This window comes from Canis lupus, chromosome 21, assembly GCF_003254725.2.
Source record: "Canis lupus dingo isolate Sandy chromosome 21, ASM325472v2, whole genome shotgun sequence".
Classification (NCBI taxonomy): Eukaryota; Metazoa; Chordata; class Mammalia; order Carnivora; family Canidae; genus Canis; species Canis lupus.
Window position 1 is genome coordinate 22,373,991 of NC_064263.1, and position 15,299 is coordinate 22,389,289.

The following is a 15,299-nucleotide window of genomic DNA, read 5'->3' on the forward strand; positions in this document are numbered from 1 at the left end:
AACCTAACAATCTCTGACTTACTGTAACAAGAAAGTTACACAGGTTTTGCCTAGTTTCCTGAAGATATTTATTAGTAACCAGAAATACTGATAGGATCTTGTTAAATGAGGATGGCTTTGCATGGAAGCTCAAGTGGTTAAATTATACAATGAAATATAAAGATAAAACAAATTAAAGTGCTAGAAAGGGCCATTAATGGTGTTATGTCCACAAAACTGCCCCACCAATATCAAGGAGGATGGTAGGGGCCCTTCAATCTACCTTCTACTACTCTTACATAGAACTGGCAGCTATACTACATCCTTGTGCTTAGAAATGATGGAAACTACTCCCTTCTTGTGGCAAGAAGCTATAGGATTTCCATTTTAAGCAGGAGACAAGAAAAGAAAGAGCTCTGCCATTTTTTTCTTCCTGACTAATCTATCCTTCAGTACTCCTGGGCACATCTTATGCAACTGACAAGTAGACAGACTGCAGCAATGATTATAGACCAGTCCAGAGGGGGGAAATGTGCTCAAATAATAACAAAGAAAATATAACAGTGGTAGTATTTTAGCACAACCCATCTCTAGAGAAAACATGCTTCATTCAGTTGAGCATGTGAATTCATACCTGTTGTCTGTTGGAGTTCTAACAGAGCTTTGATTGTTGAAGTAGCTGATTGTGATTCACTGGATACATCCTGATAAATTATGGTGGGGCTAGTCTCCATTGCAATCTCATGTTCTGACCAATCCTGACGCCGGGAAGCAATTACATGAACTACAGGCTGGGAATCTGTTTTATATTAGTTAAAAAAAAAAAACCCTATAAACAAAGTTTCTCTTAAAAAAAAACAATTTGTTTTTTTTTTTTAATCTTTGTATTTACTGTAAACTTCATGCTTTATCTCCCCAAGAAGACTGTAAGCCCCCAGAGGGCATAATATGTCTGTATTCACTTACTCATTCACTCATACACTGATTCAACAAACTAGGCATCTATCTGCAGGAGTCTATATTTGGCACTGAGACTATAAAGGAACTTACAGAATTATAAGAGGATGCTCAAGAAGCACACAATCTGGTTGGGGAGACAGACATGTAAAAAGACAAATTACAATTCAATGTGATAATTGCTATAATAAATAGGTGTGCACTTGTGTAAGTAGATGCATGTTTGTGTATAGTTAAGAACAAAATGCTGTAGGAGTCTTATTTTCCCCAATGCACCTGAAAATGTGTTCTGTATTACAACCTGAGCATCCAGTCAACATTTACTGATGGCTGAATTACTGAAAAGAAATCCTGCCCACCGCCAACAAGAATGAGCAGATGACCTAGAAGCAAGCTGATACAATAGGACACGTATAACATTTGGAGTTCAAAATCTTAGGTGACAGCCACAGCTCCATCAATTACTTGCAATTTGAGTCTCTGGGTTTTAGTGCCATTATTTCTAAAATGACAATGATAAAATTAACTCTGTCTCACAGGATTTCTGAGGATATAATGAAATAATATATGTAAAAGAGCTCCATAAACTATGAAGGACAGTAGAAATGTTATTGTTGTTGTAGCCTAAAAGTTCTTGATTCTGACACTTTTTGTTAGTTTTGAAATAAATCATAGCCCTAACTCAAGGCTTATTATATTTATGCTATAAAGGGAGGCATATAAATACTAAATATGCATCAAATCAAGCAACAAATTAGTTTCCCTTCTACAGAAAAAGCAGGTTGGATTAGATGATTGTTAAGTTCCTAAACTCCTTTGCAGAATACCACACAGGACAAAAATTATGTCAGATATGAAAGCACAATCCCCACTCCAAAGTTTAAATTACAATGGAGGAGACATAAAATAAACATACAAATAGCTTTGTATTCCTAAGTAAAATCAAATGACTAGTGCAACAACAAGACAAATATATAGAAAGACTGCTTTGATTTGGATTAGTCAGTGAAAGCATTACAGAAGAATGAAAAGAATTCCTGTAGCCCCCCCAAAACAAGAATATATTCAACACAAATTCACCCTTCTTTGAAACTTATGCTTTTGAAAACCACAAAGTTGTCCAAAAAAAGTTGGAGCAGGCAAAATGACTCTTAAAACAAAAACAAAAATAAACCAGCCTTCCTAAAGAAAAGAAAATCAATATACAATAGATCTGGAATTTTTAATTACCATTAATAAACTGTATTCTCCATTCCCCAAACACCCGATAGAATATATGCCACACCAGGATGTATAATTTCCATTAAACTTCTCCCCAAAGTCTAGAAGACTGTGGGACACTATCCTGTAATATCAAATGTCATGTGAGGCATATTACAGTTTTTCTTTATTCATAAGTAGACGAACAGAACTTACACTTAAGAGAACTAATTTTATTAGGAAATCATTCTTTTTATAAAACCTAAGTTCTCACATTTAAGAAATTCTCATGGTGGGACACGTGGGTGGCTCAGCAGTTGAGCGCCTGCCTTTGGCTCAGGGCATGACCCCAGAGTCCCAAGATGGAGTCCCACATCGGGATCCTTGCATGAAGCCTGCTTCTTCCTCTGCCTGTGTCTCTGCCTCTCTCCCTCTCTCTCATGAATAAATAAAATCTTTAAATAAAAAAAGAAAGAAATTCTCGTGGTGATATAAGTATCCCACTAGGTAGGTGAGAGGACCCACAGGCAAAGGATGACTGCAACCCAATTCTGTAACAGTCATTGAATATCCAGAAAAGGCAAGGATTGCATTTGCAGAGAGAGAAGGTAGAAAGAGACTAAAAAAGGAAAACAAATTTCCAAATGGGAGCACCTATCAGAGACATCAGCCCAAAGAACATTATCCTGTAGGGACTGGAGAGATTCTTTACTCTTTTTGCCCATACTCAGAGAGTAGCTGATGATCACACAGTTATCACCACAGCAACCCCAACAGCTACGACAAAAAATGAGAGTATGAACCTAGATGTGAAAATTAATCCTTTAGTGATTTTCCTCTTTACTTTGGCTTATGCTTAGACTAGTTAAATCTATTGCTTATTAACTCTGATGCTGAGGAGAGAGTGCAAAGATCGAGATATCAGGAGCCTGATCTCATAGTACCATTTGATTATAAAGTATATATCTCTATCCCCTTAGATTTCCCTATCTGTCTCAAGGATGGTGGCCTGCTGACCCTCAGATATATCTTTCCCCATAGGTCACTTAAATATTTACTGGACATGTACTAATATTAGGTACCAGAAATACACATGGTACTATTATATGCAAAGGCAGATCAGGTACCTCTATGAAGAATGTCTCCTGTGACTTTATCATAAAGAGTTTATATCCCACTTTCATAGAACAGTAAGACCTCTCAGCTAGCAGGACTCTAAAAGTCATTTAATGCTATTACCAGTTCTATGCTAAAATCTTCACAATATCCCTACCAATCCAGAAACTGCAGGATCAGAGAACTCACTACTTTCTAAGACAGTTTCTTCCCATTTCTGCAGTTACGACAATTAGAAAATTTTGTTATATAGAATGTAAACAGGGCTTCCTGTGACTTTTATCCAATGGTTCTAGTCTGTGTCCACATATGCACAAAAACCAACTCTTTTCCCTCTTCCGTATCACAGTCAAGAAAACTGACAGCTCCCACATCCTCAACCCAATCCTCAGCTTCTCTTCTCCATAATAAATGTCCTGTTTCTACCAACTCTTTCTCATATAAAATGATTTCCAGATGCCTTATACACCTTAACCACCCCCTCTAAACTAAACCCAAGATGTCTATGTCTCTTCTTTGATATAGTATGTACCTTCCCTCTGAAATACTATCATAAAGCCCAAGGCTTATACGGTATTTAACTGCCTAGACAGCATCACTCAAAGTGTTTCAGAGAACATTGGTTCCTCAAGATGTTCTGCAAAAGAAGGATTCTATGGTCAAAAAAATTGGGGAGCACTTTACATTATATATTCCACTCTTCAACTTTCACAGTATGCATTAACACATAATAGCTCTGAAAAGTTCTGCAGTAAGTATGTTTTGCTTAACCTGGATTTATTGCCCACCCTCACCATGATCTCCCAAGATCATAAAGCTTCTGGAAAAATCATTCTAAAAACCAATTTGTGGCCTCCTAAAGTCTTTTTAGGATGCATTTTTGTATTTGCTTCATTTCTTGTTCCATTTTAAATCCCTACCCTTGGTTTTATCTCCTTGCTCTTGTCCATTTCACTTCACATAATCATGTATTCTATCTAATCCACCTTAACTTTCTGGAAACAAAATATAAATAAAGAAATCTGTAATATTTCTCTTTTTTAAAGATCGAAGGGGCACTGGTTCTGGAGCATCTGACTCTTGATCTCAGGGTTGTGAGTCTGAGCCCCATGTTGGGCGTAGAGATTACTTAAAAATAAAATCTTAGGGACGCCTGGGTGGCTCAGCAGTTAAGCACCTGCCTTCAGCCCAGGACGTGATCCTGGAGACCCGGGATTGGGTCCCACAATGGGCTTCCTGCATGGAGCCTGCTTCTCCCTCTGCCTCTGCCTATGTCTCTGCCTCTCTCTCTCTCTCTCTCTCTCTGTGTCTCTCATGAATAAATAAACAAAATCTTATAAAAAAAATAAAATAAAATCTTAAAAAAAAATCACAGGGACGGGATCCCTGGGTGGCGCAGCGGTTTGGCGCCTGCCTTTGGCCCAGGGCGCGATCCTGGAGACCCCGGATCGAATCCCACGTCAGGCTCCCGGTGCATGGAGCCTGCTTCTCCCTCTGCCTATGTCTCTGCCTCTCTCTCTCTCTCTATGTGACTATCATAAATAAATAAAATTAAAAAAAAAAAATTAAAAAAAAAAAATCACAGGGGTTATTTTTAATTCCTCTTGTAAGTTTTTTGTAAGTTTGAAATTACATTACAAGAAAAAGTTACTAAAGATAGGGGAGGGGCAAAAACTACAGAGGCAATATAAAGGAGAAATGAGCTACGTAGAGTTTACATTCCCTATAGGTATGACCCTCATATAATTCAGAAACCAGCATGATCTTAAACTGACCAAAATCTTATCCTTTTCTCTTTAAATCATAGCATATATATTCCCAGTCTTTGTGAGAATGTAATAAGAAGGTATACAAAGATATGGGGTGGGAGATGCAGATTATAAAAACTGGCTTTATAATCTAGATATACCTATTCTGAATTGTTAACTTTCTCCGTATTACAGAATACTTTTAAAAGAAATATGTAATGATACAAGATAAATAAAAATAGATGAAGCCATGTATAATAACAGATTGAAAAGGAGAAAACCTTAAACTCAATCACTTCCGAAAATAGCCAAACTTTTGTCCCATTCTTAGAATGAAAACCTAAGACCGCCTAATGAAATGGCATGTTTGGGAAGTAAGATTGGCTTATAGTTCCCTTAGGAAAAGACTAGCAATTTTAAAAGATAACCCCAGATGGTGGATATAAGAACATCTACCTCTTTTAGCATAAACTCATAAGCTGAGTTGTTTACCTGTTCTCTATAAAAATATATCTCAAGAGAAAAAAAGGAGTGTGTATTATTCAAGGAACCAGAGACTTATAAAAATAAAAGAGGAAAATGCAGCTGACGTGTTGAAGAATGGAATCTTTAAATAACAAATCATTAATAAAGCTCAAATGAAATAGAGAATCAGCATCACTTCACTGTAACTAGTACAAAGACGGATTCATAATCAATACAGAATGATAAACTGAATCTTCTCAGCAAACTGATCCAGAAAATATTACTATCACTGATACTATACTGAAGAAAACTATCCACTCTCTAAAATGAGTGTCATATTGTTTGTTAAAAACAACATTTTTATTTAGTTTTAATTGATGAGTTTCCAAAGACCACTTCAAATGCTATCTCTTTCATGAAAAGTTTTCTTATCATAACTCTCCTCACTGGAGTGGGAATTTCTAGCCTTTGGCATTTTTCTTCGTTACTAATAAACTTATTATACTCATACTGAAGATGTACTTTTATTTTTTAATTCTCTATTCTAGATTTTAACAAGAACTGTATTTTATTCAACATTTACAGGGCCTAGCATAATCCTTAGTACATTGTATAAACTAACAAATAACTACCAAATTGAATTAATGGAATAATCAGCAATTTGAACCATGTAAGCAATCTGAACTTCCCACTAATCTGGGAAGACTCTGCTAAACAATTAAAATAATAAAAGTGCACAAGATGAAGAATCAGCATTAGAAAAGTGAAGGTGTTCAGAATGTACTCTAGAGAGAATAATGGGAACGTGAGGAGAGAGGATGGAATCAGTGAGGAATGATCAGGGGAGATAAACAGCTTTGCTTATTAGATGCATCGGAGCATATAAGCAAGCATAGGAATAAATATACCTACCAGGTGACAATAAGTATGGTCAAGGTAATTGATAGGAGTACGAGATTTGTAGGTCTCAAAGCTTACGATTAAGAATTTATTTCAATAGACTTCCTAGGTGAACATAATTAAAACAGCATGGAAGAAAAAGAGCTTTTCTTTATGGAGTCCGGCTTCAATAGCTCCTTCCTTATAATTAGGACAACCATACAAAATAATCTAAATTGGGATACCTTTGAGAGTGAAGAGGAATGTTATTAATAATTATGCTAGAACAGATATAAACCAGGACTTGTCGTCCTCTGCAAACTGCAATGTATGGTCATTCTACTTACAGCCCATGTATGGCCCACCTCTGGCCACCCTGATTCTTTCTCAAGGTTCAACGGTAACCATTCAAAAGATACATTCACTTTCTTGCATACTTCTCCTACTTACCCAAAAGGAAACAAGAAGAATCACAGCACTCTTCAAGTCTGTTAACACCTACCTGTCAAAATCAGCATCTAAAGGTTACCGATTATTTGATGAGCATATGCCATGCCAGAAAGAATGGTAAAGTCTTACCAAAAACAAAACTTAAGTTCACTGATTACATATCAGAAAATAAAATCAAAAGAACTGACAAATCAAAGCATATATGTTTGTTTGAAACCCCTATATTCAACTATTTTGGAACTAGGGCACTATGTCAGTAGTAAACACATCAATCAGAAGTAAAGTGGATCTTACCTTGGGAACTTTGGGAGGACTCTGTAGAAGAAGAACTACTATCTGTATAACTCTGTGGGTCTTCTTTTCCCTCTTGAATAGATGAATTACCAGCTTCTGCCACTCTAGATGCTTGCTGTAACGTTTCTGTGACCAGCTGCCTTGTTTGTTCACTAACAACTGTGGCTTGAAATGTCACTGGTTTGGGTTTAATAAGAACCTAGAAGAAAAGCATAAATATACCCAGTTTAAATTTTAGAGCACTTTTAAAAATGCTAAACTTCTCATCATGAACTAACATTTTCCTGACAAGGGAAGTAGCATTCTGCACATTTATTATGCTCTGGGTACTACATTGTTCATCAAAGACTAATTCGATATATGAACAAATTAGAGTCAAGCCACATACAACACTTTAAGTGGTACATGTCAGACTGCAACAGCCATAATTTTGACAAAAGGCTCTGCCCCTGTTTTTTCTTGCCTATAATGACCTCAGAAGTCATTTTACAATCTGTAGGCTCTACAGTAGAAGGACAGCCACACAGTAAAGATTGCAGAATGAAAGATACAAGGAGCCTGGATTCCCAATGCCACAATAACAGTCCAGAATTTCCTCCCTCTAAACATTTACTAACATAATAAAATAATTAACATACTATTATTAACATAATAAAAAATAAAATCCTAATTTGTGAAAGCCACTCTTCTTCAGATTTCTTTTCATTAGCAACCAAATGAAATTACTAATTGAGATACCTGCACAAAGTAAACATGGTTGGGACCTAAGTCATCTTTGACAAAATTGCCAGAGAAACACTGACTTAGACAACTATTATTAGAAGCAGTATCGAGGGCAGCCTGGGTGGCTCAGCGGTTTAGTGCCACCTGCGGCCCAGGGTGTGATCCTGGTGACCCGGGATCGAGTCCCACATCAGACTCCCTGCATAGAGCCTAACTGCCTGTGTCTCTGCCTCTCTCTCTGCCTGTGTCTCTGCCTCTCTCTCTTTGTGTCTCTCATGAATAAATAAATAAAATCTTTTAAAAAAAATAAAGTGTTTTCAAAGGCCATATTAGCTTATTAAAAATACTTTTCTCTGAGAGATTCTGAGTAACTACCACTCTCCCTCAACCACCTACTTCTCAAATAATATATCCCTTCAGCAAATTTTATTCCAAGGGGGTTCTTTTCCTCGGAATCTTTGCTTATGACATGGCATAAATATTTAGATATCAAACAAAACAAAACAGTACAAGAGATAAATACAGGTTTTGAAAACAGATGATTATGCACATTTGGCCATTATTCTTAACAATATGATTTTTTTAAAGATTACTGTTCTCATTCAAATTTCTAACGTGGAATTTTAGGCATTTACAATATATTGGGGTGGCTCAGCGGTTTTAGCGCCTGCCTGGGTGGCTCAGCGGTTTAGCGCCTGCCTTTGGCCCATGGCATGATCCTGGAGTCCCAGGATCGAATTCCACATCGGGCTCCTTGCACAGAGCCTGCTTCTCCCTCTGCTTCTCTCTGTGTCTCTCATGAATAAATAAATAAAATCTTTTAAAAAATAAAATAAAATAAATCAGAGCCAAGAAAAATCACCATATCTTAGAGCATACCTGTGTTTTCCCTTGCTGTCCATAAACAATTTTTGTCGGGATGATTTTAGCTGCTGGTTGAACTGTAGAACCTATTCCTTTTGGCTGAGTTACAATCATTTTGGTGATGGGTCTTGTAGCAGTGATAATAGCTGGCTTTGCTCCTGTTGGCACCGTCTGAATAGTTTTTTCTCCCTAAATTAAAGTCAGTGAATATATGAGATTTATATGTTTAAATGCTACAAATTATGCTTTTACTGAAAAATCACAGCAAGGTTTTACTAGGATAATGGGGAAAGGACTGTAAATTAAATAGCAAAGTACAATTTTTCCAGGGTGATCAAAAATCCTAGACTTCGTTGAGAGAGTTCTAAAAGTCATCTGCCCAACTTTCAGTCCAAAGGAGGCATTAGTTATTTCCTGACAAGTGAATTTTAAAAATTATCTCACATAAGATACTTACACACATCCCACTCATAGAATACATATGAAAATAGTCAGGAAATTATAAAAGAATACATAATAAAATGCTAACAATAGCTATCTCTAAGAGTTGGGATTATATGTCTCCTCTAACATTACCTTTATTTTCTAATTTACCCAAAATAGACATTTATGTAAAAGAAAAATTACTGTGCATCATACAGATAGCTAAATGCATAGAAACAAATAAGCTAAGCTCTTCAAATATAAAATTATAAAGACACACAGCAGAATGTTTATGTAAAAAAGCATAGGCAAGAGATGAAATCAGTAGTTACTAACATTCTGAGGCTATATGGGAAGACACAAAAAAACAAACCTAGGGCATTTCCCACATTTTATTATTAGTATATTACTAATATCACTTTAGTTTATTAGCTAGATAGCTTAAGCTCATTAACTTTTCACCATTTTTTTATACTTCTGTCTGCTTTATTCCTAAGTATCACCTTCTGGTTATTCATGGAGCCAATACTTGAGCTTACTTAAATTCAAGGACAGTGATTTTAATAAATTATTAATTTTTAAAAGTTAAAATCTATAAAACTGAAAAGAAAAATTTTCACCTTATTAATTTTTAACTTTTAGTCATCATCATCTAAATGTATGGCCATCTAAACTTAGCAGACAGTAAAAACAAAATATCCTGGTGAGCTCTATGAATTTAGAGCTAAATAGGATAACAAAAATCTGCTGTAAGGGAGATTATCTAAGGGAGATTTGAAGTATCTGTCAATCATGTTATTACTTATTTTAATACAAATACACTCTTCACAGTAGCAGCTTTGGAAGGAGCTCTAATTCATTTGCCAAGAGTCACTAGTTTGCAAGTGGGCATGCCTCTCTATCAAATAGCTTCATGGGCCCTGTCCAACTATAATGACCCATTCAAAGCCTATCAAAACCAACTAGCAGGCTATTTTTTGAAGAAGCTCTTCTGTTGCATGCGTGTAAACATGCCCAGGTAAGCAAGCTGTTGAGTACAGGCATATATATGTATATGTGTAGTCTTACGCTCTAATCTGCTTGTTTTACTATCATTTCCTGTGTTAAACTGTTGCTATTAGATATACCTAGAGGTTAGAATTCACACATGACCCTTCAATGTATGTGACCACAGGACTTCGGGTGCATGGCACCCTTTTTACATATCAAATTCTATGAAACTGTAAACCAGACTATAAGAGGGTTCTCAAAATCTGAATTCTAATCCAGGCTTTACTTTTGGCTTACCAAGTGAACTCAGGCTATGTTCTCCCACATGATGAAAAGATCTAATTCCAACATTATAGATTGTGACACCTAGGAAGCTACTAGAGATCTACTACATTGAAGTATAGCATTTTTCTTTTCTAGCAAAGTGGGGACATTACCAAGCCTAAAACTACCAAGAATAGTAACAGTAAGAGAAAAACTATTTATTGAGGACTTCCTATGTGCCAGGCACCATTCTAAGCACTTTCAAAACAGCTATCAGTTACTGGACAAATTTACTGGTGAAGATCATCATCCCCAACTTATAAATGAGGAAACTAAGGATGTCAGAAGTTGAATAAATTTGCCAAGGTCAAACAACTACGATGTTAAGAGACAAAGCCCAAGTTTATCTAACTCCAACCTCTGCATAACTGCCTTCACAACTATAAATGGTTATTATTTCTTTTTACAAGCCTAAAGAGGTAAAAATGAGAGTAAATCCCTGTCATTTAATTTTCTTCATCCCAAATATTTCTTTTTGCCCAGACTGGGCTTGTGTCTACTGGCCAGAAGCAGGAATAAAACTGTCTTCTATAAAACTATAAAAGGTCCCCCTGTAGTTAAGCCAGTGGACTCTTCCATTTGGACCAAACTAAGCATCTACATCAAGGTCATAAGCAACCTCGCTATGAGCAACATGTTTTAGAAATTACTATGAAAAATGGCATCAGCTGGTGGTGTTTTAACAGTTATTACATCACAGTAGTGGTAAACCAAGCCATACAGGCCATTGTGGGGTTCTGAAGTCCTTAGGCAAATATTTGTATAGCTGGTCTTTAAAATTCTCAGTGGATTTGCTGAGTCTGCAGTACAAGCTCTTACTTACTCCAGCATTTAGCAATGTTGTGACAACGTTTTTGCCCGGGAGGCCTTGAATGGTCGTTCCTTTTCCTGTAGTCTTTTGCACAACAATCACATTGGGCTTGGAAGTCATTGGGATTGTAGTGATTTTGGTAGTTGTTCCTTAGAGAAGGGGGAAGAAAAGGAGGCCTGAGTTAAGGACTAGTGATATTTGGTTATTTCTGTTTATGCTGTACATAATTAATACACGTAGTCAATGTCATCCCGAGATGACATTAAGGTTGTCATGAGGATGAAAATGAAGGCTGGGAACAGTAAGTAGAAGTTGTCCTAGAATGAGAGAATATTAAGAATTGACTTTTATAGTAGTTAACTTTTTGGAATTTGCACACCAAAATCAGAATCTAAAAATATCACTATCAGTATCTCTGTCAATATTCCTCTCTGGACTAGTTAACTGGAACAAATCTAAATCTACATTCCATGATAAATGCTTCCCCAAACCCAGTATTGTATTTATTTGACTAGTGTGATGGGAAAACTCTTCAAAAAAGGACATTAGGGCAGCTCCGGTGGCTCAGCGGTTTAGTGCCGCGTTCAGCCCAGGGCGTGATCCTGGAGACTCGGGATCGAGTCCCACATCAGGCTCCCTGCGTGGAGCCTGCTTCTCCCTCTGCCTGGTCTCTGCCTCTTTCTCTCTGTGTCTCTCATAAATAAATAAATAAAATCTTTAAAAACATTTTTTAAAAAGGTAAATAACTTATTAACATTCATGTAACATTAGACTTGAGAGAAAATTTATGAAAATAAGCCATTTATGTTTATGTGATTTAAAAAAACTACACATAGACCAAGGCACATATTAAATACATGCACTTGTAACCTGCAGCTCTCTGAAGAGTCTGAGGATAAAAGTCCAATTTATATACTTATATAAATAAATTTATATTTTCAGCAATTAAGATCTATTTAGTAGATCTCTACCTACTGATCCAGATATATTATCGTACTCTCTTCCCCACATCCTTCCACAATCTGCTTCTCTTATACCTATCAAACATGTACCCTATATTCTTCTGATTGTCACAATTAGAAATCCTGGTGCAAATCTTGCCTTGTTTTTGATCTCTATAACACCCAACAAAATGAAAGCCCCTTGAGCTCAAAATTCTTATCTTTTTGTATCCCTAATTCCTCAGTGCTTAGCACAAACCATATAGCAATTATTCAGCAATAGTTGCTAATGAATATGTGAACAAACTCAGTTTATCACCAACGTATGTCTTTCTTCAAAATGTTATCAATGTCAACTCAACACACCAACCATCATCTCTTTTGGCTTTCACATTTTCTCCTTATTTCAAGTTTCTCTATCATACAAATAGATCTCATGCTTCTGTTATATCAAACATCCTTAAACAAATTTTTTTAATTATGTCAAGAATCCAGAACATGTGAAATTGGTCAAAAACCTTCCCAGGGCAATTGGCTGACTCAGCTGGTAGAGCATGGGACTCTTGGGGTTGTAAATTCAAGCCCTATGCTGGATGTAGAGATTACTTTAAAACGAAACAAAACAAAAAAACCTTCCTAATCCCTATTTTATCTAGTTCTAACTTTCCCTCTTAAGTTTCAAAATCCTATATGACTTGACCCTTAATCTACCATTTTGATCTTACTTGTTCCTATTCTATAATATATATCACCACATACTCTAGTCTAACAAGTAACTTCTTCACTGGGGCTTCCTATTACTTGTCACACAGAGCCCAAATTCCTCTTCGGTTTCCAGGTTCTGCCAGACTTTAATTTTCAGGATTATCAATATATACCTCTCCTTCAATGTGTTGGGTTTCCACATTGGTTGTTGAGCATACGAGTCCTAATGCTACTTCTGTGCCTGTGATTTCCTCTGCCTATGAAAACAGGCAAGTTAATACTTTTCTTCCATAGGGCTTGTGTATTATTTATCAAATGACTAAACACAGAACAGGTACTCATTTAAAAATATGACTGATTAATATGTTCCCAAGAAGAAAAATTAAACAAAATTTTATTCTTTTCTACTAGAAAAACAGCATTCCTTGCTAAAGTTTTAGAAATAAAGTTGCACTAAGAATAGAATATTCTGGTCAATTTTTGGCAATCTTATTACTTTATATATCTTTATATTTGCCATCAACTAATGTCTTGTCAGTCCAAGGTAACAGTCAGGTTACATAAAAACACATTTTTACCCACACACCAGCTTCACAAAGTTTTTCCCTTTCTTTATAGTTTTTGAATAGTAAGCTGTTAAGAGCCACAAAAACCACACTGCTCATCATTCATATGTATCAACTTCAACTCTTAATTAACTCCAATCCCCCACATCCACATATGACTAATTATGATGACTCCTTCAACAATACAGCCTCACCAAACATTTGGTTAATTAAAAGTGTTTTCAGAAAGTAAGCATTAAAAATTACCTCAAGGAAATGGTAACCAAGGTTTAACCAAAGTAGAAGGACCACTTTTTTGGAAAAAACTTGCTTAACATAAAGTGAATTATATTTGTATCTAAATCACTGTCTAATCCTTTCCATTACGGGGATCTGCCAATTTATGAAACATCTGCAAATCAAGTTCACCAGCTTAACAAAATGCAGGATCAGGGATGGGGAGAAAATAGAATAAAACAGGAATAACACAAGGAAAAGTGAGTACAGTGTCATATTAAAATGGAATAGTTTATGACTATTATCAAGTTATAAAAGTCTGAAATTCCAATGAGCATGTTTCTATATTTCAGTTGATAACTATGTTGTATTGATGAAACAAGTGTTACTCATTTAAAAAAAAAAATCTTCCTCTGGGGGTGCCTAGGTGGTTCAGTCATTTGAGCATAAGACTATTGGTTTCTGCTCAGGTCATAATGGTTTCAGCTCAGGTCCTTCTCCCTCTGCCCCTCCCCCTTCTTGTGGGCATGTCCACTCTCTGTCTCTCCAAAATAAATAAATGAGGGCTGCCTGTGTGGCTCAGCCAGTTAAACTTCTGCCTTTGGCTCAGGTCATTGACCCCAGGGCCCTGGGACTAAGCCCTGCATCAGACTCTCTGCTCAGGGGGGAGCCTTTCTCCCTCTCCCTCTGCCTTTCCCCGTTTATGCTGTCAAATAAATTCTTAAAAATAAATACATTAAAATATATATAATTAAATATATAAAAATATGTGTACATATATATAAATATATAAGTATAAAAATATAAAATATAAAAATAAATAAAATGAATATTAAAAAAAATAAAAATGTAAGGTCTTCCTCTACACTTTCACAGTAGTCAGTCTATAGTTCTCATGCTACAATAGAATGTATAGAAGTTCATTTATTTAGCCTTCTTTTTTAAGATTTTATTTATTTATTCACAAGAGACAGGGAGACCAAGAGAGGCAGAGACACAGAGGGAGGAGCAGGCTCCTGCAGGAAGCCTGACATGGGACTCGATCCTGGGTCTCCAGGATCACGCCCTGGGCTGAAGGTGGCGCTAAACCGCTGAGCCACCTGGGCTGCCCTGTTTGGCATTCTTTAGGACAGAGAATGCACCCATGTACATCCATATGTATCATAGCACCCAGCTGAAAATCTGGCTCATAGGATATCAGAGATCATACTGTGTATACAATCTTCAATTATAAAGAGTTAAAACACAATGGATGGAAATTAACTATCACATTTGGATCATGGCCTATGATACTGGATGCATTCCAGGGATTTCTATTTAAGATTCCTGTAAAAATTGAGCATTTATGGTAGGATGGCTTATAGAAACTAATTTATTGGCCCAGATTGTACTATTCAGAGATTTTTTTTTATATCACCCTAAAAATTTGGTCTCTTGGGTAATGTTTTATGTTCCTTTGCTCAAAGAATGAGCAAATGAATGAATGAATGGAAAAGACAGATAAACACTAGTGCCTTACCTGAACACTGCACTAAGAATCAAGAAAATCGGGAAGCCTGGGTGGCTCAGTGGTTGAGCACCTGCCTTTGGCCCAGGGCATGATCCTGGAGTCCCAGGATCGAGTCCCACATGGAGCTCCCTGCATGGA

At 36.4% G+C, this 15,299-nt stretch overlaps 1 protein-coding gene and 1 long non-coding RNA gene across 22 annotated transcripts in view; both read right to left on the reverse strand.

Moving 5' to 3' along the window:
- Positions 1 to 15,299, reverse strand: part of LOC125753293 (uncharacterized) — a 132,962-nt gene that overhangs the window by 29,479 nt on the left and 88,184 nt on the right. The gene's annotated exons all lie outside the window — the stretch shown is intronic.
- EMSY (EMSY transcriptional repressor, BRCA2 interacting) overlaps positions 1 to 15,299 on the reverse strand; it is a 90,710-nt gene that overhangs the window by 14,970 nt on the left and 60,441 nt on the right. For 15 of the 21 annotated variants that reach the window (XM_049099140.1, XM_035704118.2, XM_049099137.1 and 12 more), the window contains 4 exons: positions 11,236 to 11,372; positions 8,691 to 8,864; positions 7,089 to 7,287; positions 614 to 778 (listed from right to left, as the gene is read on the reverse strand). In XM_049099140.1, coding sequence (XP_048955097.1) covers positions 614 to 778; positions 7,089 to 7,287; positions 8,691 to 8,864; positions 11,236 to 11,372 — 675 coding nt within the window. The remainder of the gene's footprint in view (positions 1 to 613; positions 779 to 7,088; positions 7,288 to 8,690; positions 8,865 to 11,235; positions 11,373 to 15,299) is intronic. The other 6 variants (XM_049099142.1, XM_035704121.2, XM_049099141.1 and 3 more) reach the window with 1 other exon arrangement.